The sequence below is a fragment of the Saccostrea cucullata genome, unplaced genomic scaffold (genome assembly GCF_032062105.1).
Source record: "Saccostrea cucullata isolate Sc308-1 unplaced genomic scaffold, CSIRO_AGI_Scuc_v1 ctg44, whole genome shotgun sequence".
Taxonomy (NCBI): domain Eukaryota; kingdom Metazoa; phylum Mollusca; class Bivalvia; order Ostreida; family Ostreidae; genus Saccostrea; species Saccostrea cuccullata.
Window position 1 is genome coordinate 18,101 of NW_026938421.1, and position 26,900 is coordinate 45,000.

At 33.9% G+C, this 26,900-nt stretch overlaps 4 protein-coding genes across 5 annotated transcripts; all 4 read left to right on the forward strand.

Annotated features, from left to right (window-relative positions):
• Positions 1-765: 765 nt before the first annotated feature.
• On the forward strand, positions 766-14,273 carry LOC134250178 (uncharacterized). Its single transcript, XM_062732527.1, has 17 exons — positions 766-846; positions 1,464-1,581; positions 3,086-3,199; positions 4,395-4,466; positions 4,699-5,252; positions 5,336-5,593; positions 5,677-5,794; positions 5,917-7,069; positions 7,804-8,962; positions 9,233-10,620; positions 10,785-11,451; positions 11,563-11,679; positions 11,799-12,109; positions 12,277-12,384; positions 12,672-12,828; positions 12,914-13,091; positions 13,187-14,273. The coding sequence occupies exons 6-17, from the start codon at positions 5,488-5,490 to the stop codon at positions 14,271-14,273; spliced, it is 6,549 nt and encodes a 2,182-aa protein (XP_062588511.1). The 5' UTR covers positions 766-846; positions 1,464-1,581; positions 3,086-3,199; positions 4,395-4,466; positions 4,699-5,252; positions 5,336-5,487.
• LOC134250179 (uncharacterized) lies at positions 14,217-17,242 on the forward strand. Its single transcript, XM_062732528.1, has 4 exons — positions 14,217-14,750; positions 14,939-16,186; positions 16,326-16,850; positions 16,957-17,242. Exons 1-4 carry the CDS (start codon positions 14,489-14,491, stop codon positions 17,223-17,225), a joined length of 2,304 nt encoding a protein of 767 aa, XP_062588512.1. The 5' UTR covers positions 14,217-14,488; the 3' UTR covers positions 17,226-17,242.
• Positions 17,243-19,074: 1,832 nt separating this feature from the next.
• LOC134250152 (uncharacterized) lies at positions 19,075-20,450 on the forward strand. Of its 2 annotated transcripts, none has more exons than XM_062732505.1 (3): positions 19,075-19,180; positions 19,279-19,473; positions 19,957-20,450. In XM_062732505.1, exons 1-3 carry the CDS (start codon positions 19,142-19,144, stop codon positions 20,182-20,184), a joined length of 462 nt encoding a protein of 153 aa, XP_062588489.1. In that variant the 5' UTR covers positions 19,075-19,141; the 3' UTR covers positions 20,185-20,450. The 2 variants fall into 2 exon arrangements, with proteins under 2 accessions (XP_062588489.1, XP_062588490.1); XM_062732506.1 differs by having other exon boundaries at positions 19,090-19,171.
• A 4,373-nt stretch (positions 20,451-24,823) lies between these two features.
• Positions 24,824-26,510, forward strand: LOC134250153 (uncharacterized). Its single transcript, XM_062732507.1, has one exon. The coding sequence runs from the start codon at positions 24,891-24,893 to the stop codon at positions 26,373-26,375; it is 1,485 nt and encodes a 494-aa protein (XP_062588491.1). The 5' UTR covers positions 24,824-24,890; the 3' UTR covers positions 26,376-26,510.
• The last annotated feature ends 390 nt before the right edge of the window (positions 26,511-26,900 follow it).

The following is a 26,900-nucleotide window of genomic DNA, read 5'->3' on the forward strand; positions in this document are numbered from 1 at the left end:
ACAAAGATTATTTTCTGAATGAACTCTTCATCAGAAAACTTTCATTTCATCTTGTCTAACTTTGTCTTTTTCGGCTTTATTGACGTGCAAAACATTCAGAGATCAAATTCTAGTATATTAACATGGCATCGATTTGAACACATTTGGCACAGTTCTCTAAAGACGATTTAATCTCTTTTTTTCGAAAACGAAATTTGGTGGGAAACCAGTCTTGAAGGCAAGAATGGTTTTCTAGAATTTGATTCTTGAAAGTTTTGCACTTCAACAATGTCGAATAAGACAATATCAGGCCAAATGAAATATCTAAGGAATATTTAATTTTTAAACTTAAGTTTGAAAACTGTAAATGTTTCAGTACATGTATTTTAGATATTTTTTTTTTGCTACTCTTATTATTAGTATCGTATAAATTCCTTTTCTTGGCCTTCCCTTTCATGTGTAAATGAGGGTTTTTTTTACATTTTAGCCCAAATGGGGAAGTCAATCGCAAAATAATTAAGTACTTTTCATTTATTTATTTTCATGTGATTTTAAGATTTACGATTTTTCTTTCCCGTTAAATCATTTGGAACACTGTGTACATGTACATGTATGAATTCACAGTCTCCGTTTTTAAAAGCTATACATAGTGTAATTCAGTAGGGAATCTTTTGTTGATTATTTCAAATAAATTCATTTTCTAATGTAGAAACATCTGTGATTGAAAAATATGAACAGGAATCTTCTTCGGCAATGGCATTCTTTAATTCTTTCCCACATCGACGACAAAAGAGAGGCGTGTCTGAGGAGTGTCGAGAGGGGTGTAGCTATGAGGAGGTCGACGAAGTGTTTCATTGGTCATACGTGGTGAGTTCTAGCTTTTACAAATCGTCGCCTGCGTGGCTCAGTGGAATCTAGCGGTTAGAGTCGCGAAGTAAGGAGTTGATACTTGTGTTGCGGGTTCAAATCCCACTGTGGGTCGTGGAAACCAGTCTCGCGGATAAAACCGTATAAACCGAGGTCCAGTGTTGCTACTTAAGATGCTGGACCGAAATAAAAATCCCTCAGCTTTCAATTGCCCTTAGTGCCGAATATAGGTCAAAATTTGCTGCTCTCCACCATCACGTGGTGGTGTCTCCATATGAGTGAACAATTCTTAAAGGGTACGTTGAACAACCACAAAACAAAACATATTCTAGAAATCCGAATTTTATCTTTGCCAAACTTTTCGAAGCATTAAATGAATATTTTTTTATTGACATCCTCTTCAAAATATATACATATAATTTGCATTATCATAATGTTGAGTCTGAAACTGGGGGGAAACGACACATCACTATTCATGAACTACATGTGTATTATATTTTATAAAATAATGTATGCAATTAAGCTCTGAATGCAGTTTATTGGTTAAAAGGTTTTAATGATATAATTCTACCGATCTAATTCTATTAAACTACCAGACGTTTATTGCTCTTCCTTAGTGTACATACATGGAGAATTACAAGTGTGGCAGAATGTATTGTCCACCTGGAACCATATGTAAGCCTACCAATTATGGACATTGTGGACATCTCAACAATGTTGTTGTGGAATGCAAAGGTTGGTCTTACCCGCTCCGAATGTGTGTTTCTATTTTCATTGAAATAAAAATAGTCCTTTGTTTATATCGTATTTCTGAAACTATGAAAAATTTTTATACCATATATAAGTTACATTAACTTCAGTGTACATGCAAAGTTTGGGGGAAATCTATCGTCCAGGTATTTTTGAGGGACCGTCTCAAAATACAGGTACATTTACTATAGGATTATATAGGAAAATGCCAATTTTTTGCACTTTAAAGCAAATTATACAAATACTACAATAGACATTTTGTTCAAACTATAATATTTGATGAGTAATACTATATTGTACATTATATCTATATGTAAGAAACACAAAATTCTACTGTCTTGTTACCAGAGGGGGCATCTCGAAATGCAAAAAATTAGCAAATTTTACTATTTTTATAGAGTATTACAAAATATGACGTACACAATGGATTCACATGAAAACATAATAAAAATATTGGAGATATTCTCAAATTTCTATGTTTTAAATTTCAAGAGCGTATGTTTATTACTTTTCCTTTAATAATATTTTTATTACCCCTTAGCTATAGATTTTCATAAGGCCAAAAACACACTGCCACGACGTCAACCTACCTATCAATTGCAAAATCGGTTAAAAAATTAATTATATCAGATTGTAATTACATTTTTAGACTTATAATTTCTTAATTTTGTTTAATTTTAATAATTAATCGAAAAAAGTTGCATTAAAACAGTAAATACGCCTCATTTTACTATGATGCGCGAAATATTGCGCAATGGAAACTATAGTCGGTCCCCTTAAATGTCGACATTTTTATTAAAATAAGTTTTACAAAATCATTTATCCAAATAAATATTTTCTTCAATTTATCACTAGGGATATCAAATGTTTACACTTGACCGGCATTATTTTTAAGGTCACGTGATACTTATTTACTTTTTGGCCTCCTGAAATTTGATTTGAATTACATTACTCTTTCTAAATTTTCTCTTAATTCTATCTGATAGGTTTAGTTTTATATACAAAAAACGCTAAATTTTCGACTGAGTTTACTTATTTCCTTTGTTGTATCAGAATTTCTTGAAATTTTTACCGGACACACTTTAACTTATAGGAAGATAAAAAGACTTTTTGAACAATTTGAATTCATTGTTCCCGATTAGTTTATTAAGTTAAGGATAAATGTGAATCATCAACTCTTAATGGACAGGTTGGAGATGGTGGTAAAATTGCGTAAATGGAGAAATTAGAGATAATTAAGCTTGCAGCAAAAATACTCAAATATGTCATAATTAACATCTTTTTCAAACAAATCAACGAACTGAAAAATTAAAGAACGATTTAGATCTATAGATTAAACTATATTGCAGAGCTAAAATAGGTTATTTAAAGTCTACGAAACGTCCGTTTTAAATTTAACATTTAACATATAAATGAAACAACAATTGATGCATCTTCATGAAAGCTAGACACGTTTTATGTAGAACTGATTTAAATTTCTATTGATCAGATATCGATGAGTGTGCCAGCAATCCATGCCAAAATTTAGGAACCTGTCACAACTTGCTGAATGCCTTCCGGTGCTCATGTCCACCTAATTACTATGGAACTCTGTGTGAATGCAGTAAGTGAATACATTTTGATGGAATAATATGGAAGTACATGTATTGTCATAGTCAAAAAAGAGGATGCATTACTAGTAAATATTTTCTGATAAGAAAAAGCTACAAAAATGTATATTAAGTCTTCCTTACCCATTAATAAATATTTTAAAGCATTTACATGTATTTCAATTTTCTGTCATTTTTCAAATTTTTTGACTATTTTAAAAGCAAATAATGAGTTTAAAACTGCTAGTATGGGTTGCAATGTTCTTATCAAATTAATCGAAGACGTTTGATACTATATGCTCCGAGATTACTGAAGCTATAAGGTGTCTTCACTTGTTCTAGATCTGTTTATATTTTAGCAATGTCCTATTTTTGCTTTTATTTCAGCATTAAAAATATTGTAATTTGTGATTTATGCAACTATAATTCGGTATCTGGGTGTTTTACCCAATTTTGATAGAGTGGATTCTTTTGAAATCTCTTTAACATCAATTTATCAGCGCGCAGCGCGTAACAACTAGTCTGTGAAGTATTTGCTTACAAGGCAATTAAAACGACCATACAGCTACAAAATGATAAATTTAAGAGAGGAGTTAAAGTTTCTGTTACATCAACTTACCTGTCAGTAACCTACCTTAGTTTAAAAACTCATCGTACATTTTTATTGAGAGATTCTTCGTGTTTCTGGATTTCAGCATCTGATTTGAATCCCTTTCCAAATATACTGACACACAATTCAACATGTAAACGATAAAGAAAATGTTAATCGACTTAACTTAAAGTAAAAAAAATATATTAAGTAAAAGAAAATGTTCGTTAATAAGGAGATCATTGTTGAATACCCACTGGCGATCTCGTCTTAATGATATACTTTAATTTGTTAGACAAAAGCAAATAAGACAATGTACATGATGTATGGCAACAACTGTTGACACTTATTTGCTTCCGTACTGGAATATATGGTTTTGCTTTATTTCGGTCAGCTAATGCTGTAATACATGTTGAATTGGACTACACGCATGCAATATCGAAATATTTGAATATAACCTTAAGTAAGGTATCGAAAAATTATCATAACTTTAAAAAACACTGAAGTAAAAAGATGAGTTACTTTAAAAACAAAATGCATTAACAAAAAAAAAATAATAAATTTAAGTAAAATAGATAAAACAGGATTAATTACTACTATTTTTTTTTTTTGGCTTTTAGTGAACCCACCTTTGCCCTCCTTTGACTGTAATTGTGAGAACTGTAAACTTGGATCTGTAGCAGGAAAGAGCTGTAAGTAAACAGCGTCTTGTATATAGAACATACATTACACACATAAATTATCATAAACAAGATAAGAATTGCTCCTAGTTAAAATTTCAGTTTTAAAAAATAATATTGCAAAAAGTGGTAAATTAAGAGATATTTTCTTTTATTGATATAACAAGCAAATTATCAATTCCATATAAAATTAAAAAGACAAACTTATTGTATAAGACATCTTATTGCTGCTTTCTATTTCCAGTGTGTCCGTATATCGACATCTTGTTTTTAATTGATGATTCTGAAAGCATGTACTTAGAGGGTTTTCAATACGCTCAAAACGTAATCATAAAACTCATAGATTGCTTCAACATTGGACTTAACGATATACAAGTAGCACTTATGACTCATAGTTCGTCAACGAGAATTGTTTTTGATTTTAACTCGTATTTGACTAAAACAGATATCAAAGATGCAGTTTTAAAAACATCATATAGAGGTGATACAAACACTTATTATAGTAACACTCTCGATCAAGTCAGAACATTTTTGACATCTAATTCGAACAAAAGGCGCCATGCAATGAACATAGTTGTGGCAATGACAGATGGAAAACAACAAATAATTTTTTGACCAATGCACAAAATCTTCACAATTCTGGGACGTATGTATTCGCATTTGGAATTGGTGGTGATTCTTCACAACTTCAACCAATCCTGGAAACTCTTGCCAGCAATCCAAACTCCGAATTCATAGCCAATGATTTCCTTGATTTACACAGAAAACTATCGGACTTTACAAATAACTTATGCATAGGTAAGTATTTTAAATTCAGAAGAAATATTTCATTCCAAGAAGTCTTTCTAAAATCTTGAAAGCTCAACTACTGTTTTCTGTAGGGGAAGTGCATCCAGATATCCTGACATGCGAATTAAGAGTATCAGACAATTTTGGCCAAATAAGCCAATCCCCATCGATTGGTCCTTCCACTTGTTCAAATCAGCAAGACTTCTACGGAAAACATCAAGTTGATAGCGTGACTGGTCATCTAATGATCGATGCCAAACACGTCCAATACAAACATAACGTGACAGTTGATGATTTTGGATTCGGAATTGTTGAAGTGTACTTAGACTTCATAAAACAGACTGCAGCAGGTACATCCTCAATTGTTTCACAAATATCACAGTTCAGGCCTTAGTAAAAACAATCAATATTGATCGACTTTTTTATTTTTTAGGAACTGAACAAATTTTAAAATCTTCTACTTTACGAAATTTTACGGTAAAGAATATCCCCCCTTTGTTCTCCATTGAAGTTAATGAAACAAACAGCGAAGCACTTCACAACGGAAACAGGTAACAAATATATCACGTAAAGTACCTTCCATTGACCCTTTCTAAATTTACCCTCTGTGTGGAGTATTGTTTTCTTTTAAGTGATATACTTTTAATATGTCTCTTTAATATTTTTCTTTCAGATTTTGTTTAAAATATAGAGCTTACGCGGGTGGATATGTAGTGTACAGATCTCATACGTATATATATGGTAAAACGGAAGCTGACAGAATGCTTTGCTATTTCTTTGATAACCTGGCGCCAAAGCATTGCTCAGATCTCATCGCATGCAATAGTACACCCCTTAACATTTCAAAGGAAGTAACAAATTCCTCGGAACTCTCTGTTACATTCCTTGGATGGAAAGATTATGATTTTGCAGGGGCTAAAACAATTTATGCATCAGGAATACAACATTTTGAAATATTCTTGCACGAGATGGAATACGATGGATTAAAGTTGAAAGCAAAACATTCATCTGTTTTAGGCAAAATACAATGCTCTAATTGTACGTCCTTCAGCATTCATATACCAGCAACGTCCAATCCAATGCTATATTCTGTGGTGCTGGAAGTTGTCGATATTGCTCTTAATTCTCGTCAAGCAAGACGTTTTGTTTTGTTTGATAATTCATCAAAAATCTTATCTCATTCAAACAAAGCTTTGAGTGTAATTTCAGCATCGGTCGCGACAGGTTATGTCTGGCAAACGAATCATCGAACTCTCTGTTACGATTGGACTGGAAAGTACTATAATGATAAGTATGTTCATTACAATCCAATGAGTCCGATTGATCCTGGTGTACACAATACTTTTTCAGGTATTTATGAGCAAACTTCAGGACACTTTCGTCCTTCTGGAACTCCAAACGTAAGAGGGATAACCCATTTTAAGTACAAGGTAGCGAAAAGATCTGATGGTCAGTTCTCAGTGCTTTCGACTGACCAAATGATTCCAAATATTTTAAACGAAGGCGTCTGTGTGAATATTTCTAATTTGAAAGATGGGGATGAGGTGTATTTTGAACTTTCAATGGGTGATGTTGTAGAAAACGAATTGTCTGATAATGTCACAGTATTTATTGACGAATCTCCGCCTGTAATAAGAAATGTCTGGCTAATTCGAGATGAACAGGAAATGATTTATGTTCATAATCAGACGGATATATCAAAAATGAACTTAACCTTTCAAACATTTGACATCCATAGCGGATTGGATCATATTTCTTGGACAGCTGGTTGGACGGAAAATCAAGAACATTTTGCAAACAAGATTCTTGGGGTGAAGCCAATTCAGGTAAGAAGACATCAAGACAAAAGTCTCTAGAGTAATGAATGGTGAAAAGGCAACATTAAAATGTAAAGCCCAATGAAATCTTTATAGGAGATCTTCAATATTTATCTTCTAAATCACTGTGGCACAGTGGTTAGTGTGACTGCTATAGAGTCGCGACGTAAGGAATTCTCTCTCTCTATCTCTCTCTCTGATCCTTCTCCGGGTGCAAATCCAAATAAAAAAAGATTTAAAAAAAAAAGAAGACATCAATATAAAAAGTCTCTAAAGTAATAAATGGTGAAAAGGCAACATTAAAATGTACAGCCCAGGACAAAATTTCTTCACTGTGGGACAATATTTATCTATTAAATCACTGTGGAGACTGGTCCTTCGGATGGGACCGTATTTATAAACCGATGTCCCGTGTCGCAGTAGGTGCTGGCACAAAAATGATCCCTCCCTGCTCAATGGCCTTAAGTGCCGAGTATAGGACAAAATTTGCAACTCTCCATTAGCAAGTGGTGGTATGTGAGGGAAAAATTCCCGAGAGGGATGTAAACAAAATACAGTCAATTAATCTAAATCACTACCTTTTCTCCCAAGAAACTAACATTGAATTCTATGATTAGCAACAATCTAAAAAATCAAAACGATATCTGTTCCCATTTTTGTCGATAATATAATATACCTGTACATGTTATACTATATCTCTTTCTGGTTTGAAAATAAACCTTTCCTAACATGTTTTACTTTAGGCATGTGATAATGGATCACATTGTTACTGTACACCGTTTGGATATTGTGCCAGATACAATTTTTCGTTGGATTTGAACTCTCTTGTTATGAATAATACCCATATAGGACAGCATCATCGCAATTATACTTTCGAAATTATGGTAACAAATAAGGCAAAGCTACAATCAAAAAGATCAGTGGTCATTTTAATTGATGAATCTGCACCTGAACTCGGAGTTATTCAAGAAGGGGAATCCAGTAAACCTGATTTGGATTTCACAGCGACAGAAAATATCACAATCAGTTGGAAAGGCTTCCTTGATCATGAAAGTGGGATACGATTCTACAGAATAGCAGTCTCCAACTCATGCATTCCAAAGTCGGTCATGCTACAAAAAGACCTACAAGTATCTTTCTTTGAAACGTCTGAAACTTCTCTTCGAGCTACATTGCCAAATGTTGGAAAATACTTTGCATCTATCGTTGCATTTAATAATGCATTGGAATCATCTGAAGTAGCATGCAGTGATGGCATAGTTTTCGATGAAACACCGCCAACAATCAGAGCTGTAACCGTAGAAAACCTAAATATGTACCCAAAATATGCATGTGGAAAAGATAATAATGTATGGCTCATAACAGAATCGATCAAGAAGATTAAAACCAATTGTACATGTACAACTTTGGCAAACAACGTTTTGGACATCATTCCAGTAGATGAAAAAGTCAATTATACGATCGACTGTTCTGGAAATATTACAACAAATGAACCTTTACATTTTTATCTCAATAACGACCGGATATATATAAACTGGAGTATTCTTGATGATGAAAGTTCTGTACATGAAGTTTATGTTGGGTTCGGGTCATCCTTACTAAACAGTGAAACACCGGACATAATAGGATATACAAAATCTTCTCATAAAACTTTCTATCACAAACGACATCTAGGTCTTCATATAAATAATTACTTTTATATATTCATAAAAGCTGAAAATAATGCTCTGATGGAAACTGTTGTGCATATAGGACCCGTTTTAATTGACGAAACACCACCTACATGCTTTAAGAAACCAGAGGTCGTAATATCTGATGGATTTGTAACAGTGTACTGGAATTCAAGCTTTTTCTTTGATGTAAACCAGATTGAAACAGTAAAGAAAATCTTCTACAGATTGGGTAAGTTTACATATTCTTTTGAAATCCGTATAATTAAATTAAGTCAAATAGTCTAGATCACCTAATTTTCACACCATATTTTCAGGAGAATTTTATTTGGTATTTATAAGCGACACAAAGGTTATGCGGATTTCGGTCATATCTCTGTATAAACTTTGATAATACTATTATACGCAAGAATGAAGTTTTCGCGAGCAATTAACGAGAAAATAAAGTTATCGCGAAGAAAAAGAGATTTATAGTTATGTATATTTCATTTTTTTTTTCTAGGAACAAAGAGTCAAATGGTCTCAACATTTTCAAAATGGGAAGAACAACTTTCAACTTCATGTCCAAAGAGTTACGAATGTCTTAGTTTAAATCTAGAGGACGTACAGACAATCTTTTCTGATACCCATGAAGATTTTATTTTTGACTTCCATGTCTACAATGCTGCAGGGTTGTTTTGTGAGATACAGTCTGTGCATTTCAATATTCCATTTAATTCTCAAACATTTTACGGAAAACTGTACGATTTAAACCCTTTACTTGCAGGAAATTTAACGCTGAAAAATATGCAGGACAGCAATTTTACATTTTCAAACAGTTCTTTCTGTGTTGGATACCATGGCACTTTTCCACAATCTGATGCAGTGTATGAATTTGCTGTTAATTCAAATACATCTCAACTGATGTACGATAAAGGAAATATTACTGTAATAGATCAATCTCTTTTCACGTATTGTAATTTTAACATACCGTTAGAATTCTTTAAGCAATACACTATAGCGATGAAAATGACCTCTTTGTATGGAGTCCTTGAGACAAAAACAAATGGATTTATTAGTATTGACCAGAGTGACTCCTCATTAAATCTGACAGTTCAAGATGGAAAGGGTTGTGATGAGACAACCGTTATAACACGGATCTCTAATACCGAATTTATAAATAATACAGTTTACATTCATCCCAAATTAACAATTGGACACCACTATACACTATTTGTTATTTCCAATGACTTCAATTATAACATATCAAGTAAGGATGTAATAATATCTTCTGTTACGACATTCAAGGATTTTATATCGTTTATTCCAATGGAGGAGCATCCTTCTTTCATCATCGAAGGACTTTCGGAAAATATGAATTTGTCTGAGCTTATACTCCATAAATGTATAAAAGATCTCGAACTCGTACAAAACATGGATAAGATATCAGCAAATTGGAAGGTGCATGGACCAAGCTCCAAATTCATAACAAGTTATGGAATAGCTGTTCATTACTCTTGTTCATTACAGAAAAATTGCAATGAAACAATTTTATTTAGAAGAAACGTTGAAAAAACATTTTCGTCATCAATTCTTACTGGTCCTTTGAGAGACGGCTTTTATCAAGTATCGATAAAACCATGTTTTGGAGATATCTGTTCTAAATCATGGAAGTCCAATGGATTCTATATAGAAAAGTTTGACATGAATATAGGACGTCTGTCTGCATCACTTGACTTGTTGGATAATGAATGTCCTGTAGTTAATATCAAATTTCAGAGGTTTGTTTGTAGTGCAAAGGTGAAGAAATATGCAGTTTTCTATAAATGGGCTTTCTTTGGGGACAACAAAGGAGAAAAACAACTAACAACATATAAATCTGTGAATGCCGCAGTTAATGATACAATATCTGTAAGTATCGTTGATCAACTTTCTATTATGACTGTTGATTGATTAATTATATTGTTGTTTAGAGCGAGTCGGCAATAATTCAGCCATAGTTCGGAGGTTTTTATAATTGAGTGATTTTTTTATATTTTTTTCTGAATAAATGTCATGTTTATTATTTTTACAAGGTATCGACCTGTGTCCATTTGCCAGTTTACCCTCACGGAGAACTTTATCTCTGTGTGAAAGGATTTTGTGAATCTGGTCTTTCGTCCTTGCAGTGTTCAATGGCATGGATAAAACAGCACCCGAACGAGTTTCCAAAATCTGTTGTTTACGATCTAAATTTGAAAACTTTACCAATAGAAAATCTAGATGATTATAGATTTACATCTACCATAGGATCGGATATGATAAAAACACTTCATAAACATGAGATGGACTTCACAAACAAGAGTTGGTTTCAGCTAGGAGGATTTACCATTGGAACTGGACGGAATCATGTACAATGGACCGTAATGACGGAGAAAAGAGTTCCTACTGATTGTCTGACAGATGTTTCTTGTATTTATCAGGAAATCACTATAGGGGGATTCGCGCGGTTTCACACTTACTTAGGTTTACGAACGGGCGAAATTTATTACTTGTGTGTGAATGTAACCAAAGGTTGTAGTGACGGATTTGTGATCGATAATGTTCCACCATCATCGGGAAATGTAAAAGTCCACAATCATCATAACGGTTATATAAACTCGAATTCTACAGTCACTCTTCTGTGGCATGGCTTTGTTGATGGATCACATTTCAAGGAATTCCTTTATCCATCTGCTATTGAAAGATATGAAATGGCAATAGGTAAAACGTGTGCGTTTATCACTAAAAAGAAATTAAGCTGGTATCATAATTTTCTATAGAGAATGTATTGCACACTTTATTGTCTGTATGGATTTTGTTTTTGTTTTTGAGGTACTCATCTTAACAGTCAAGATGTTTTGTCCTTTACGCATTGTGGTTTATCGGAATCATCGGTTCTAACAAATGTGACACTTACCAACGGAATGACCTATTATTTTTTCATCAGAGGTATGAAGATGTTTCTTTAATAACAATAAAAATACAACGAAAATTACTCAGCAACTATTTTTGTTAGATGTTCATCTACGTTCAAATATACTGAAGATTTATTTTTTATACAACTGCAGCTTTTGATCATGCTGGAAACTACATCACATCATCTTCCGACCCATATATCTTTGATTCTACCCCTCCAACGACAGGAATGGTAACCGTGGGGAGTTATATCAAAAGCTTAACGATGGTCAATCCCGGTAATCTGATTGCTCATTGGTCTGGTATGGAAGATAGGGAAAGTGGAATCGAAAAATATGAGCTGGGAATTAGGTCTTTTAACGAGCAGGTTTCAGCATATTATTCCGTGAACAAAAACACATATGCTGATCTTGAGGACTATTTTTCATTCATTGATGGTCATCAATATCGTATAAATCTAAAGGTACTTGAAAGTATAAAACATTGTTGGAATCTTTTTAACTTCGAAATTCACCAATGACTATAAATTTATTTTAATTGTTAATATCTGTAAGAGTTCTTTTCCTCATTTTATAATTTTAGCAATAGTAGATATCATTTTTCTAGATATTACTTTTGATGTTTGTTTAGGCATGGAACAATGCTGGATTATACACCACTGTGTCATCAGCTCCGTTTATCTTTGACGCATCGCCGCCTTTGGTTGGCATAGTTCGGGATGGTCCTTTAGAAACTGGGGTAACTGTATGATTTATCAATACATGTATTAAAATACCTTTCTTATTATAGAATAACAAATCTACGAATTTTCAAAAAAATGGAAAGAGTACAAAATGTATCTTTTTGTAGCAATAATCAAGCTGAGCTTTGTAAACAAAATCGTTTAACCTTTTACGTTGCTGAACATTTCAAGTTTAATTTATCTCAATCTATATCATAAAATCTGTAAAAGGAGTGTTTATTAAAACCAATTATTTCGTTATCGTTTTCAATTAATTTTGATGTAGATATTTTCTTCTCTTCAGGTTGATTTGATGTTCAGTAGTAATGCCTCAAGCCTATCAATACATTGGACAAATTTTCATGACCCCCACTCCATGATTTCAAACTACCGTGTCGGCCTTGGAACTGCCTTTAAGAAGACAAACATAATACCAATGACTGATGTTGGTTTACGAGAAGGTAAGATCGAAACCTCTGTAGATTTTATTTTACTAATGAATTTAAGTTTTCGCACCAACTAGTTGTTTTTGCCTTTTCGATCTAGAATGGACCTGGTTCAAAAGTTTCAGAACAGGCGTGAAATATTTTGCAACCGTCGAATCATGTAATAAAGCAGGTCTCTGCAGTGGTGCATCTTCTAATGGTATCATCCTTGATGATTCACCTCCGATACCTGGGAGGGTTCTAGTAGGGAGAAACAACGACAGATATGTACCTGACAGGTATGGTGCTATGCTTATAATTCAGCCGAATGCTGATATGCTCGAAACGATGAAAAAAGACTGATTTTTTATGCTTGTTTTTTTTCATTTTTCAGCAAAACATTACGTGTGTCATGGGTAGATTTTATCGAAGCAGAATCGGGAATTTTACAATACTTTGTGTGTTTAGGCTCAAAAAAGTTTGTCTGTGATGTGGAATCTTGGAAAAATAGTAGACATGAATCTTCAATTTTACTCTTCAATTTAAACCTACCACAAAATCAGACCATATATGCGACCGTTAAAGCAGAGAATAAAGCTGGGTTGACGTCATCTGCATCTTCTGATGAACTCTTTGTTGATGTTACACCGCCTATTGTTGTATTTCCACCAAACGTCATCAAAACGAATTCTCCTATTGAACTGTATGATTCATCTTTATTAAAAATTCAGTGGAAATTCAAAGATAATGAGAGTCCTTTATCTAAAGGCTTAATTTCCTTTCGAACAAGTCACAACAGTAAATTATTTCTTGATGACATTACTTTTTATGGAGATGACACAAGGACAATCTCCCTAGATACTTCAAAATGGTTAAGTTCTGGAGACAAATATAGAATAGTTGTGACGTCATGCAATGCAGCCAGACTTTGTACCTCGAGTGAGAGCGATGAGATAACCATTGATTCCACACCACCACTTGTTGGACATATTTTAGATAATGCCGTATGGTCCAATAATGATTTGAGTGTAATGCTTAAATGGAAAGATTTCGTGGATCCAGAAACACAGGTTGTGGCATATCATTTACATCTTAGCGAAACTCTCTATGGACGTGAAATCAGTGGACAAACCATCAAAGTACCTCATGATGGTGGTGTTCATGAAGAACAAAACGTTACCGTAAATATCACTCGAAAATTGGTTCAGAATGAGAAAATTTTGCTAGGTCTGTCAGCCACGAACAATGTTGGTCTTAATAGCAAAGCAAGACATGTAACGTTTTTAGTTCTTCCTACAAATAATAATGTGTCGCAAGGTAGACTACTGATCGAAAAACATTCATGTGATTCACTGTCTTGCACAAATGACTGTACATGTTCAGCTATTGGCAAGAAATGCTCAAACAATATAGGAATAATGCAATGCAGGGAATCAAATTTTACCATGAAACCTCTTCCCACATTATTTCAGATGGTTTAGAGTCACAACATGCGTATAGTGCGTCAACGCGTTGTCTATCTGCCTCCTGGAACTCAACAAGCGACATTTTTCGAAGGTATGAGTGGAGTGTTGGCATAGAAGGGTTCCCAATCGGATATGGAGTTTTTGATCTTCACAAGGAAAATCCCTGGAAAGACCTTGGCCTCGATACTCAGTTTGTTTATTGTCTGCCTCCTGGAAAGCAGTTTAAGCATATGCATTCATATGTTATATTTTTGAGATCATGGATTACGGACACTGACTATGTTATATCTGAATCGAAACCTCTTACCATCGATACCTCACCCCCACAGATAAATCGGGGTAAAACTATTATAGACTCGCTTGATAACTGTGCCACACATTCCAATACGGGGAAATCATTTCACGCTCTAAGGACGTGCTGGGACGGAGTGTTTTCTGATCAGCAGAGTGGAATAAAGAACTACAATATATTTGTTGGAACTGTGCCAGGGGGTAATTATATCCATGTTTTATTATTGAAAATTTATATTCTTTTATTTTTTTTTTTGAAAATTTATTCATGTTTCCTAACCACAACACAGGTTTTTCGTTTTTCAACAATAATGTTCAAGTTTCACCGTTTTCATTTTTGTACTCTATTCTTATCTTAATATTGTTGGAATTAAATATTTATTTTATAGGGCATGATGTCTCGGGCATACTCAATATTGGATTAGAATTGAATTTCACTTGGCACTTTTCAAACTTGCACCCAGGAGTCAAGTATTTTTCGACCATTCAAGCAGTTAATAACGTTGGTCTGCAAACAACACTGTTCTCCTCCGGCTTTCTTATTGACAATACTTCTCCATCGGTCGGCATTGTGTATAATACGGCTTTCTTCCAAAATATTCCTTGGCAACCGTTTTCGACTTCATTAACAGCAACCTGGCAAGGTTTTACAGATCACGAGTCTTTCATAAGTAGCTACTTTGTGGCTTTGGTAGATTCTGGTGGCAATGTCATTAAAGACTTTGAGAATGTTGGAATCCGGAATAAACATACCTTGTCAAATCTTACTTTAAATGTCCAGAAACAATACAACTTTCTTGTGAAAGCACAAAATTCTGTTGGTCTAAAGAGTAATGCAGTTTCATCTCATCAAATATCATTCGACGTATCAAAACCAAAAGGAATGAAATGCAAACTTTACAGTCAAGTAATATACAATATAACAATTTCTTCTATTGCCAAAGAAAACTTTATATCAGAGCAAATCAATGTTACAAAGGGTCAATACAGATTTAAGGTTCAAATACATACCCTTCATAAATTTTGGCATGATTCAATACACATTTATATTGAAGACACAAACCATGAAATACCAACGGATGATTTAGAAAATGGATTCCATTATCTATCTTCAACTGAAAAAACAGTCAATGTATTAGTGGATATCACAACACTAAGAATGTTGAACGATAATTTTACGATTCGTCTAACTGGAGAAAAATGTGTTAGACTTGAAGAAGCAAATGATAATGCTGTTACTGTTCGTCAAATATCTCCAAGTCACGTGACAATTTCTGTATTTATTGTGGATGAAGAAAGTGAAATCACATCTGTGGATGTGTTAGTTGGAACCATTAGAAACGCCCAACAGATAGCACACTTTTCCATGCATACTGGAATATTTGTGAGAACAATTCACATCTTACAACAACAAGCGACCCCAATCACCGTTTCCGTTTTCGCCAAAAATGGTGCTGGTCTTCAAGAAAACTTTTATGCTTTGCCCATTGCATTAGATCATACGGCACCCGTGCTTGTTGTCAAAGACGTTTTTGTTTCTTATGAAACAGATAATACAGAAGTAAAATCCATTTTCACAATTAGATGGAATGTAGAAGAGAAAGAAAGTGACATCCAGGAATGCTTTTGTGCTTGGGGTAAGTTTCTCTTTCCGAAATAAAAGCCAATAAGAAAATTGATCTTTCAAAATTCGAGGTTGCCTAGGTGTTACTACTTGGGTATTTTTAATTCTTATGAAATATCCTTCCAATAAATAGTGAAATATTTTGTTTCCAGGTAGCTTTATGGGTTCAGACACAATTATACCTTGGTTTGAATCAGAAAATAGGACAGAGTGCAGATCACCAAGTATGAGACTTCCACATGGCACAGAAGTGTTTGCTTCCGTGAAATGCGTCAATACGATCGGACTTAGTTCTGAGGTTAACGATAAAAATGTTACTATTGTGGCATACAAAGCACCAATCCCTACCCAACCAGAAGTGACTTTTGCTGTTAATAGCATAAAGATGATGTTACTGGAACATATCCAACATTCCACTACTTCACTCTATTTTCATTGGTTGAGTTTTCAGGATGCTACAGGGTTGATTAATTATAACTTCTGCATAAAATCCGATAACAATATAGTGTTGAACTCTGCTGATATTGGAAAGCATAACTATGTTTCTATTGATGATCTTGATCTTCAGTATAACGGTACCTATATAGCTGACGTCTACGCGGTCAATTCTGTTGGGAAAAGGAGTGACTCAATAAATGGAAGTATAAAAGTACTTGATATTGCTCCAATCCAAACAGGTAAGATAACTGCCGTCGTTGTTATAAGTATAATGAAGTGAATTCATTTTTTTTTATCAAAAATCGGAATTTTAATTTAATCATACTTTTCTTACTTCAATTAAAGGAAAGACATGCAACATTTCCATGGATGACGGAAAGCTAAATGTCACGTGGAATGGAGTATTCCAATTGGACACCAGGATAGACTATAGTTATACAGTGTTCATTGGGTCTCAAGCTGGTTATGCAGATATTGTGAGAAGTATGAAAACAAAAGATGACTCGGTCATTGTTCAAATAGACATGGACATACGAGATGTTTTTATTGTCATTACTGCTGAATATGCCGGGCGATTTCAGTCGACTTACAGAGAACACAAACAGATCCTGTAGACTGTTTTATTCCATTTGAGCTATGAAAGGTAGAAGTATCCGAGTTCTAAAATACAATTGTACTGGAATCCCGAGTTTCTCTAAGTTTTTTCCCCCGCTATTTTTCTCCTCAAGTCGCATTTTCCAATCCTGTGGACACGGTAGCCGAATATGATGTTCCATAAAAACCCTGTTCTAGATCTGTAAATTCTTCACTAGCAATCCTTTCACTGGAACCTGTGTCGATCAGCATCGAAACACATTATTTACATCTCACCTACGAGATCTAGGATTCAATTAACTTCTAATTAATTTAATAAATACAGTCATGTATTGCAAATCGGTCTCAAATCTTGTCCTCAAGGTCGAAATTCCCTTGATTTTCTCGTTCTATATGATGCCATACATAATTTGTGTTACAATCGTGCATGGATATTTGGGAAGTGAGTACCTGCACGGTCTCCTCCAGGCCAGAAGTTTTCTGTGTGACGAATAGTCCTGCTTTTGCGGACAGTCCAACTTCCGACATTAGATTGCTACTACATTATTCCCTTTAATTGTCTACAAGTTACGCCTCTTCAAATGTATACCTTCTGGTTTGGCAAACCTTCTAATTTCAGGTCTTATTCCCTAGCTATAGATCGATTGATCGTATATTATATAACGTCCCTCTCGAGAATTTTTCACTTATGTGGAGACGCCAACACTTGCCGGTGGAGAGCTGCAAATTTTGTCCTATACTCGGCATTGCCATTCATTGCCAAAATTGAGAAACAGGACCTCGGTTTACTGTAGATCACTTAATTTTCGCGACACCTTATTTTGCGAGATAAAACCTTTATTAGCGAGACAAAATTTTCATGAATTGTGGTCAGTGCTTTATATAACAGGACCTCGGTAATTATATGGTCTCGCGAATAAAAAGTGATTTACAGTATATGGTCTCATTCGAAGGACCGATCTCTCAAAGTGTTTGATCCAGACACCAATATCCTTTTATAAGCTTCAGAGAATAGAGATCTATCGTTTACCCACCTTAAAATTCGTGTACGAGTACTAAAGTGTACGGTAATCCACTACTATATATAGGACTTAAGCATATGCATGTATACATGTAGTAGCTGCCAGTTGGACTTGCGTGGCATCTTAAAACTGTTGCATAAATTTTCATAAAATGAAAATAAAATTCATCTACTCTCAATGACATTCAAGAACATATTGATCCATGATCAACTGAAAAGACAAAATAACGTAGAAATGAAAGAAAAAAGAAGGAAGGGGGTAAAAGACGAAATTAAGGCAATTTATACTCACAATGACCCCGGACCTTAGGACTGTAAGGAGTTATCATGATAGATGATTATGTATGTATAATGTTCAACGTCCCTCTCGAGCATTTTTCACTCATATGGAGCCGCCACCATTTGCCGTTGGAGAGCTACAAATTTGGTCCTATACTCGGCACTTAGGGCCATTGAGCAAGGAGGGATCTTTTTCGTGCCAGCACCTACTGCAAAACGGGACCTCGGTTTATGCGGTCTCATCCGAAGGACCGATCTCCACGTCCCACACTACGGGATTCGAACCTGCGAACCTTACTTCGCGACTCTAGAGCAGACGCTCTAACCACGGCGCCACGCGGGCGACTCGTGAAAGGTGAAACAGAAAGATGAAGCTCGACTGTTCAAAGAAGACATATTTTAGGATTTCAAGAGACAAAGATAGTTCTTAGTGTGTTGTAGCTAACGCTCATTTTAGTTATTGAATAAAGGAAAATGATAACCATGTGTTTACTTCAAAGACATACAGTACGAAAAGTGTTATAGTTATAGGCCTAATGGTTTTAACCTATACGTCTTAAATGCATCGGGTTCGATCTTCGCACAATTAAACTGACTTTCAGTTTCACTGTGGTCTGTCGAATTTCTATTTTGTAAATGTTGAAATGGACCTGGAACGTATACGATGTAATCAGGGTTTGTATGCTATGTTTTTTAAACTAGTTTAAAATTAGATTTGCTTTTTTTTTTTATATATCTGACTAAACTTTAACATGTTTAGCTCTAATTTGAAGGAGTCGTATAAGTACCTGAATATTTATGTAAAATGCAAAAAACTGCTGAGGAAGAGCGTTCAAATTGATAAAGCTTTATCAAAACCAAAGGATGGAGGAGTTCCATACAAGACACCGGGTATTTATACGTTTAAACAGAAAAGAAAAGTGATTTACCTTGGCATGTCATCAAAGGATATACGAACCCGACTTCAGGTAATCTAGCACTTGGGACCGTAGCTGCAGATCTGTAGCTCTCCGAAAAAATATGTATTGACGAAAAAAAAATCGGAGAGCTACAGTTCTGCAACTATTGGGACCGGTATCATTAAGGAATCTCTGAACGATTACTGAATGTTTTTTAACCATTACTGATTTTTTCACATCAAGCAATCCTCTCTTATATTTATACAATACATTATGTATATATAAAGTTTTAATATTTTTAAAAAACACATTCTTTCAAAAAGTATTTTGCACGTTTGAGAAGCGGCAGCAGATTCAGAACATCTAATTTTAATAAATTAGATTGTATTTTCTGTCTACTTACCATATGTGGATTATTTTCAGGCTCTAGCAACTCTCTTGATCCTTAAAAAACATAATGCAGCTTTAATAACAGTATTTCATTCTGTTTTACAATAATGATCAGTAGTTATGTAATCAGTCACTTAATTAAATGCCTTTATCTTTAAATAGGCACACCTAAACAACAATGATCAGCAAGAAGTGGGTTTATATCTTCAGAAGTGGCACTTTAATGCCATCACTGTGTCCTGGGTGAAGGAAACGAAGGCTGAAGTAAAGGAGAGACAATACCTAGAGATAATTACTAATCTACAAAACAGTGTTCCATACCTCAATAAGACTGCTGGGAATTCAAGGAAAGCCACAAAAAAATACTCTTCTTGGAGAATTCTTAGGTGATTTCTATTCTGCAATGTACATCTTAAAAGGGTGATATACTTTGCTGAACCCAGGGGCACATGCCAAGCCATTAATTTGATCTAAACTCTGTTGTACAAATGTGAAAAAATTGATGCCCTAACCATATCACAACATGCTAGATCATGACTTTGATCAAGTTTTTAGCTTTGGGGTCATGGTCAAAACATGTTCTGGATCAATCTGGATAAAACAATAAATTACTAGTATTATTAAAGACTTTTCTTATACGTAAAGTTGGTGATTTTTTAATACAGTTATTTGGCCAGTTCCGAATAAGAAACCGATTCGACGGTGCTACAAATATATTAGGAATTATTTCAAAATCTAAGTGTTTTTCAACTTGGTAGTTCGATGACTTAAAGATATGAATTATATTTTTTTTCATAAAAGTTCGAAAGCCTTCCCTAAAAAAAATTTATCGTTATAAAGTTACCATAGGTGTCCATTTTACCAGTTACGTTATAAATAAGCCGTTATAACGAGTTAATTATCTCGTTATAACCCTAGAGATTCGTTATTACAATTCAACCCTAAATTTAAAATATACGTCCGTTATAACGATCCATTGGCATGCGTTAGAAAAGTTAAATTAATTGCTTACCAATAAATTATTTGTATTTCCAAAGGTTAAGAGAAACATACGAGTTAATTACTGTTATGGGCACTAACTCGTTTTAACGAATTAGTTACCCCACGCCTCCTTTATGATTATTTAGGACAAAGTCCGTTATGTTTTACTCGTTATAACGAGAGATCTCGTTATAAATAAATGTCAGTTATCAAAAAGTAAAATAATAGTTATAACAATGTCACAATGCAATAAAGAATATGTGAAAGTATCATTAAATCTTATTCAGTGTTATAACGAATTAAATCTCGTTATAACAAGAGTTATGGATATACCTTTCAATATTACTCGTTATAAAGAATTAATTAACTCGTTATGTTTTTCTCGTTATAACGCGATAATTATCTCGTTATAACGAAATGATAAGTTTCCCCTTTATTTCCAAAAATAGCAATATAGGAATTAAAAACTTTTCAATGCCATTGATGTTTGTATAATTATCAACGTAACTTTAAAATTGATATATAGTTGCAAATTTAATTTGTGATATGGTTTAAATAATATTAATTCTGAACTATCTGGCTGTCAATAATCACAGGTTGATAAACTCTTTATTTGAACACATTTACACATTTATACGTGAACGTGTCCAAGGACATAATATTAAAAAAAATATATTGCCAAATGTACTTGCTTCAAAGTTTGGCAATTTATGGTATGGATAAAAGACATTTTTTTAAAATATGTTTTGGATATAGCTTTCATAATCAATGTCTAAGAATCTAAATTAATACATTATAATAGCAGCCTAACGCAGGCATTAATGCAACATATATTAGATACACAAAAATGTTTTGAGGAAGGGGGACATGGAAACATCAGCAGTTAGGTCATGGGCGTAAACATCCCAGTTTACTATATATGCTTCTTCCTGTTTTTCAAGTAAACAATACAAAACAACTGCATCGTTTATACATAAACGAACTACAATCAAAGGCACAACCCCTCGATAAAACAAAAAATATATTGCAAAATCTTTATCAACACACTTTAAAAAAATATCGTATCGTTTTATATACGATTTTGTAATATCGATATATATATCAATACCAGTGTTTAACTCGTTATAAGGAAAAATTTTGTTATCATCAAAATGATTATAATATAAAAAAGGAATTATGAAAGTTTGTTATTAAGACAAACAGTAAGACAGAAGTTGTTATTGTGGGAACTTTATAACGAGCATAACTTAAATGAAATCAACAAGATTTTTTTCTTCATGTTGGTTACTCGTTATAACAGTTTTGTAAATTCTGCATGTAAATTAAAGTAAATATATAAGAAAATGCCATTTTTATTACATCGTTATAAATATTGCAAGTACATTATAACGTGAATACAGTTAAAAATATCGCAATATATCGCAATACGAAATCTCTGGCCAATACCCAGCCCTAGTTTACAATGAAGAAAACATCGAAGAGTGAATTTATAATAGTGTTTAAAATGGGTATTCGGAACGTTGAGTCCATATTTATTATATTATATAAATAATATTAACCCAAATTTATTTATTTGTATATCTTCCTTGTGTTTACAGAGAAGTATTTATTTAAATGTAAGTTTTTAGAATTTATATGTTAGAGGAACATATCGGTAATAAATTTTAACCAATACGTTGATAAAAAATTTATGCATCTAACAGAGGTACCCCCTCCCCAGACTTATCGCGTCGCGGTTACCCTTGCAGGGGAAATTATTGCACTGACAAAATATAAATATTTATGTTTCTACGATACAATCACACATGGCAAACGTCTTTATTTTTTTTAGTCTCTGTAAGGGCAAAACATGCATCAAAACTGCTCGCCGTGGAAAAGTCTTTCAAACAATGAAATGGTATGTGCTAAGTATTACCGGAAAATGTTCACAGAAATCTTGTAATTGTTATTTTTACACCAGATTTCTTTGCTATATCTTATTAATTTTCCTCACTTAAATTGCAAACTAATTATGTTTGTCTAAAGCGAAAGTGAAAACGAGGCAGCTCGTGCAAGTCATTATTCGCTTTCAGCGGCCGTTATTAAAAAATAATTACTTCGTATTGACCAATCAGATTACCGGATTTCACAAAGTTATATAATATAACGAGATAATTAACTCGTTATAACGAGATAACTAACTCGTTATAACGAGATAACTAACTCGTTATAAGAAAATTACAACTCGTTATAACGAGTATTAATGTCCTTTTTAATTGGAACTCGTTATATCGAGATATTAACTCGTTATAAAGATATGAACTCGTTATATATTTTTTTTTATGTGCAGAAATGAACCTATCCGGCTTTCGTAAAAAACAGTCACGTGTAATGACGATTGTTTATCCTTTGCAGAGGACGGAGACAATGTTCTTGTAAAGATCTAAAACCTCCAGTTAAATAGTGAAAAAAACTCACACAATTTTTATTCTTTCTTTGAAAGAAACGACTTGCCAAATTTATGTTGAGTCACTTTTGTAATAACGTCTTTCCTGATATACTTTATTTTATCAAATAAAATATACAACATGACTGTTGTATATTTTATTTGATAAAATAAAGTATATCAGGAAAGACAATAATAAAAAAAAAAGTGCGTGGCCTCATTTAAAAACCATTGTTTATTACAAACGTTATCAAAATTTAATATCGTACCATTTTTTAATAAATACAAATACTATCCAACATTACAACTAGATTTATATCATTTATGACAGTAATCATAAACTTTCAAATATTATCAAACATGTATTTTAACTAGAAGATGTATAGAACTAAAACTCGCAGCCAGTTGACGTTTTTAACTTTTCTTTTCATAAATAAAAATTCCTCATTCTATAAAATATTATTACACTGATTTTAGAAGAGCAAGTTGAAATCCCTGTAACATTAACTTACCGGTGAGTAGCCTGTCTACCTTTAAAATTGACCGTACTAAGAGCAAGCTCTTGGCTCATTGAGTAGGGAAGAAGTTGGAAGACATAAGCACCAGTATGCAGATGAAAGCGGAATATTACTGACTACATGAATAAGGAAAGTTGACGATGGAAAAGCATGGGTGAATATCATAAAGTTGCTTGTTTTAAATTTGCCTATAGATATTTTCTATAGTCCGTAAAACATCCAAATATGAAACAGATGTGGCAGACTCTGTGGTGTCTTTTATCTCAAGTTCACTGGGATATGTCGTGTAGACATAAAAATAAAAATATCTATTATAAATTGTTAATTTATAAAACATCGTCGATAAATCTGAATGTCGATTAGAAGGCCACAGCTAGAATTTCCTCTCATCATGTAGATGTTTTATTAATTTAAAAAAATCTACTTCATAGGAAGAATTACGCACGTTTACTCTCGATTCCCGCCTACATTTTACAAATATTTAATTTATTGATGACAATTTGGCCATAATTTTTTTGTTTAATACAAAGAACAGTTCAATGGCAATTGATTATTTATTTTAATACCAGTGCTAAATAAAGAAATATCCGGCATAATTCCAGCTCTTGAAATAAGGGGGGTGGACGATATTTTCCATTGAAATCGGGCTTTAAAGCATCACTATATTCTAAAATAGTCTTGGATATGAATAAATGTTTCGTAAATCTTTTCTTATACGTTTAATACATAATATCATAATCATATATTAGTCAAATACAATGTTTCAGTTGAAAAGCGCTTTGAAAATGCTGGGGGGGGGGGGTATTTTTGTCGTTTTTTGTCTATAAAAATAACCCCCCCCCCCTGAAACATTAAAAGCTTTGGCATAAATTTGCTAGACGGTCCATATTACCCATAAAAAGGAATTTTTGTTTTACGGGGGGGGGATATTTTAAAAACATTTTCCGTTTTCCGTTTTCATGAATTCCAATAGCTTTTTGGAAAATGGACTTACAGTTATTATTTCAACTGAATTTCATGTAGTGGCTCAACTCTCAGCCGGGAAATCTTCCTATGAAGCGATTTTAAAAATGTCGGGCTCGATCATCACATAATTCTGTGTCTTCCCGTGTAAACAACCGGGAAAATCTTTCAAGTTTCTAATAAATACTCCCTTAACATCTGAAAAAGTCATGGATTTGTTATCTTATGATTGGGGACTTTGGAAAAATCTAGTCAAAGAGATTTCAAGCACTCAGGATGCTTCCTGTTTAAATGCTGCAGTTCAGTGGTATGAAAATGAAACGATGTCTAATTACGGTTGTCAGCCACAGTGGTCAGAATTCCTGAAGAGTCTGCAACAGGAGGAGCCTATCATTCAAAATGGAGAACTTAAATGGCTTCCTATTTTCCAACACCTATCCCATGGATTACAATCAGTCTTCCTGCAGCTTGTGCTACACTTCAGGCACAGAATACCTACATCAGAATTGGCAAACTTCACCAAAGTCATTGCGAGTTTTGTACATAGTAATGGTGAAACTTGGATTGATGCATACATACGAATGCTAGTAGCTCATTGTCAGTTGTTTAATACGGACATATCGAATGACTTTAAGCAAGTGGAAGGATATGTATTCACTACAGACAATGAGGAGATGGCAAACTCAGTACTACAACAGCTGACAACAGGTCAAGGTCGCGTGGCTCAGTCATCACAATTTTCTCCACAAGGTCAGGAGGAGGACAACATAAGATTAGATCCTACATTAAATGAGACCTCTCCTGTGGATAATTGTATCGATAAAAGTACCCTCGAGTCTGTAGAACTGGATGAGTTGATAGAAGACAATGGCACAGAAGAACCAGCTGCAAAGAAAGCCAAAGTATCCAAGGAAACACGAGAACCAGATAAAATATTAGAATCTCTAGATACAGCAACACAGGCTGATTTGATGAAACTCAGAGAACACTGGCAAAATGAGTACAAAGATTTTCCAGAAGAATTTAAACTGTTTTATACTTCAACTCCAAACCAGGTCAGGGAATACTGCAGATTTATGGATCTTGATAGTTTATCGGAGAATTCTGTGGCATGTGCTTGTCAGAATCTACTGGTAGTTAGTGAAAGTATCAGTCATGACAACAGCATTCAGTTTCTTCAGTCAGCACTACTGCCAAAACTTTCTTCAGGTGCATCCAGACCAATGCTAGTTCTTTTAAAAGCTATAGGAGAAAAACTTCCGAATTCTCTTGTCGATGGAATATTTATGCACCTTGTTCAGTCAGAGAAATCAAGTTCTTCACATTTTGATGTCATGTGCAAGATAATGAAAGATTCCATGCCAGTTCCGGTTCTAGTGCACTTTATCAAGAAACTTAACTCAACATTAGAAGATATAAAAGAGCCTCAAATCCCAGTTTTCCAAATGCTTTTTGATCTTAAGATTCCCTTGGGGAAAGAAGACACAACACATGTACTGGAAAAATTGAGAAAATCAGCACCAACCTTTCCTAAGAATTTGAAATTTGGAAAGCTTGTTCTGGCAACTCTTAACGTATATGGAAAACTGATGGAGCGAGAACATGTAATAACTATTCAACAGATACTTCAGTTTCATACTTCTTTCTTGAAAAAATCTATTGAGTCTGCAATTAATAAGCTTGGAAATAATTAATGAAAAAAAATTTTTAAAAATCCATTTGGCCACTGAGAAGTTAGGAATCAATATAAACATCTGTGAAATGAACTACAGTGTATTTTCAGTTTCTCCATTTGTAGTCCAATTGGACTTTGTAATTCAGTACCATGAATATATGTCTCAAAATATGAGTCGTCATTTGAAATAAATTTGATGTTTAATGTCTGAATTGTGTTTTTTCAAGCCAGTTCTTAAGGGGGAAACAAGTGTTTCCGATTAGATACATGTATATAGAAAGAGTTAACTGACTTTGAGCACCAACAATCTTATTGTCCCCCGCTTTCGCGAAAGCGAGGGGACATTAAATCTCATTCGTCTGTCTGTCAGTCTGTCTGTCTGTCTGTCCGTCCGTCACAAAAACTTTAACCTTGCCCATAACTTTTGATTGAGTGGAGCTATGACTTTCGTATTTCACATGTGTATTTCTTGTGACAAGACCTTTCTTTGGGTACCACCAAATTTGATCTCTTGACCTTGACCTTGGAGTTTGACCCACTTTTA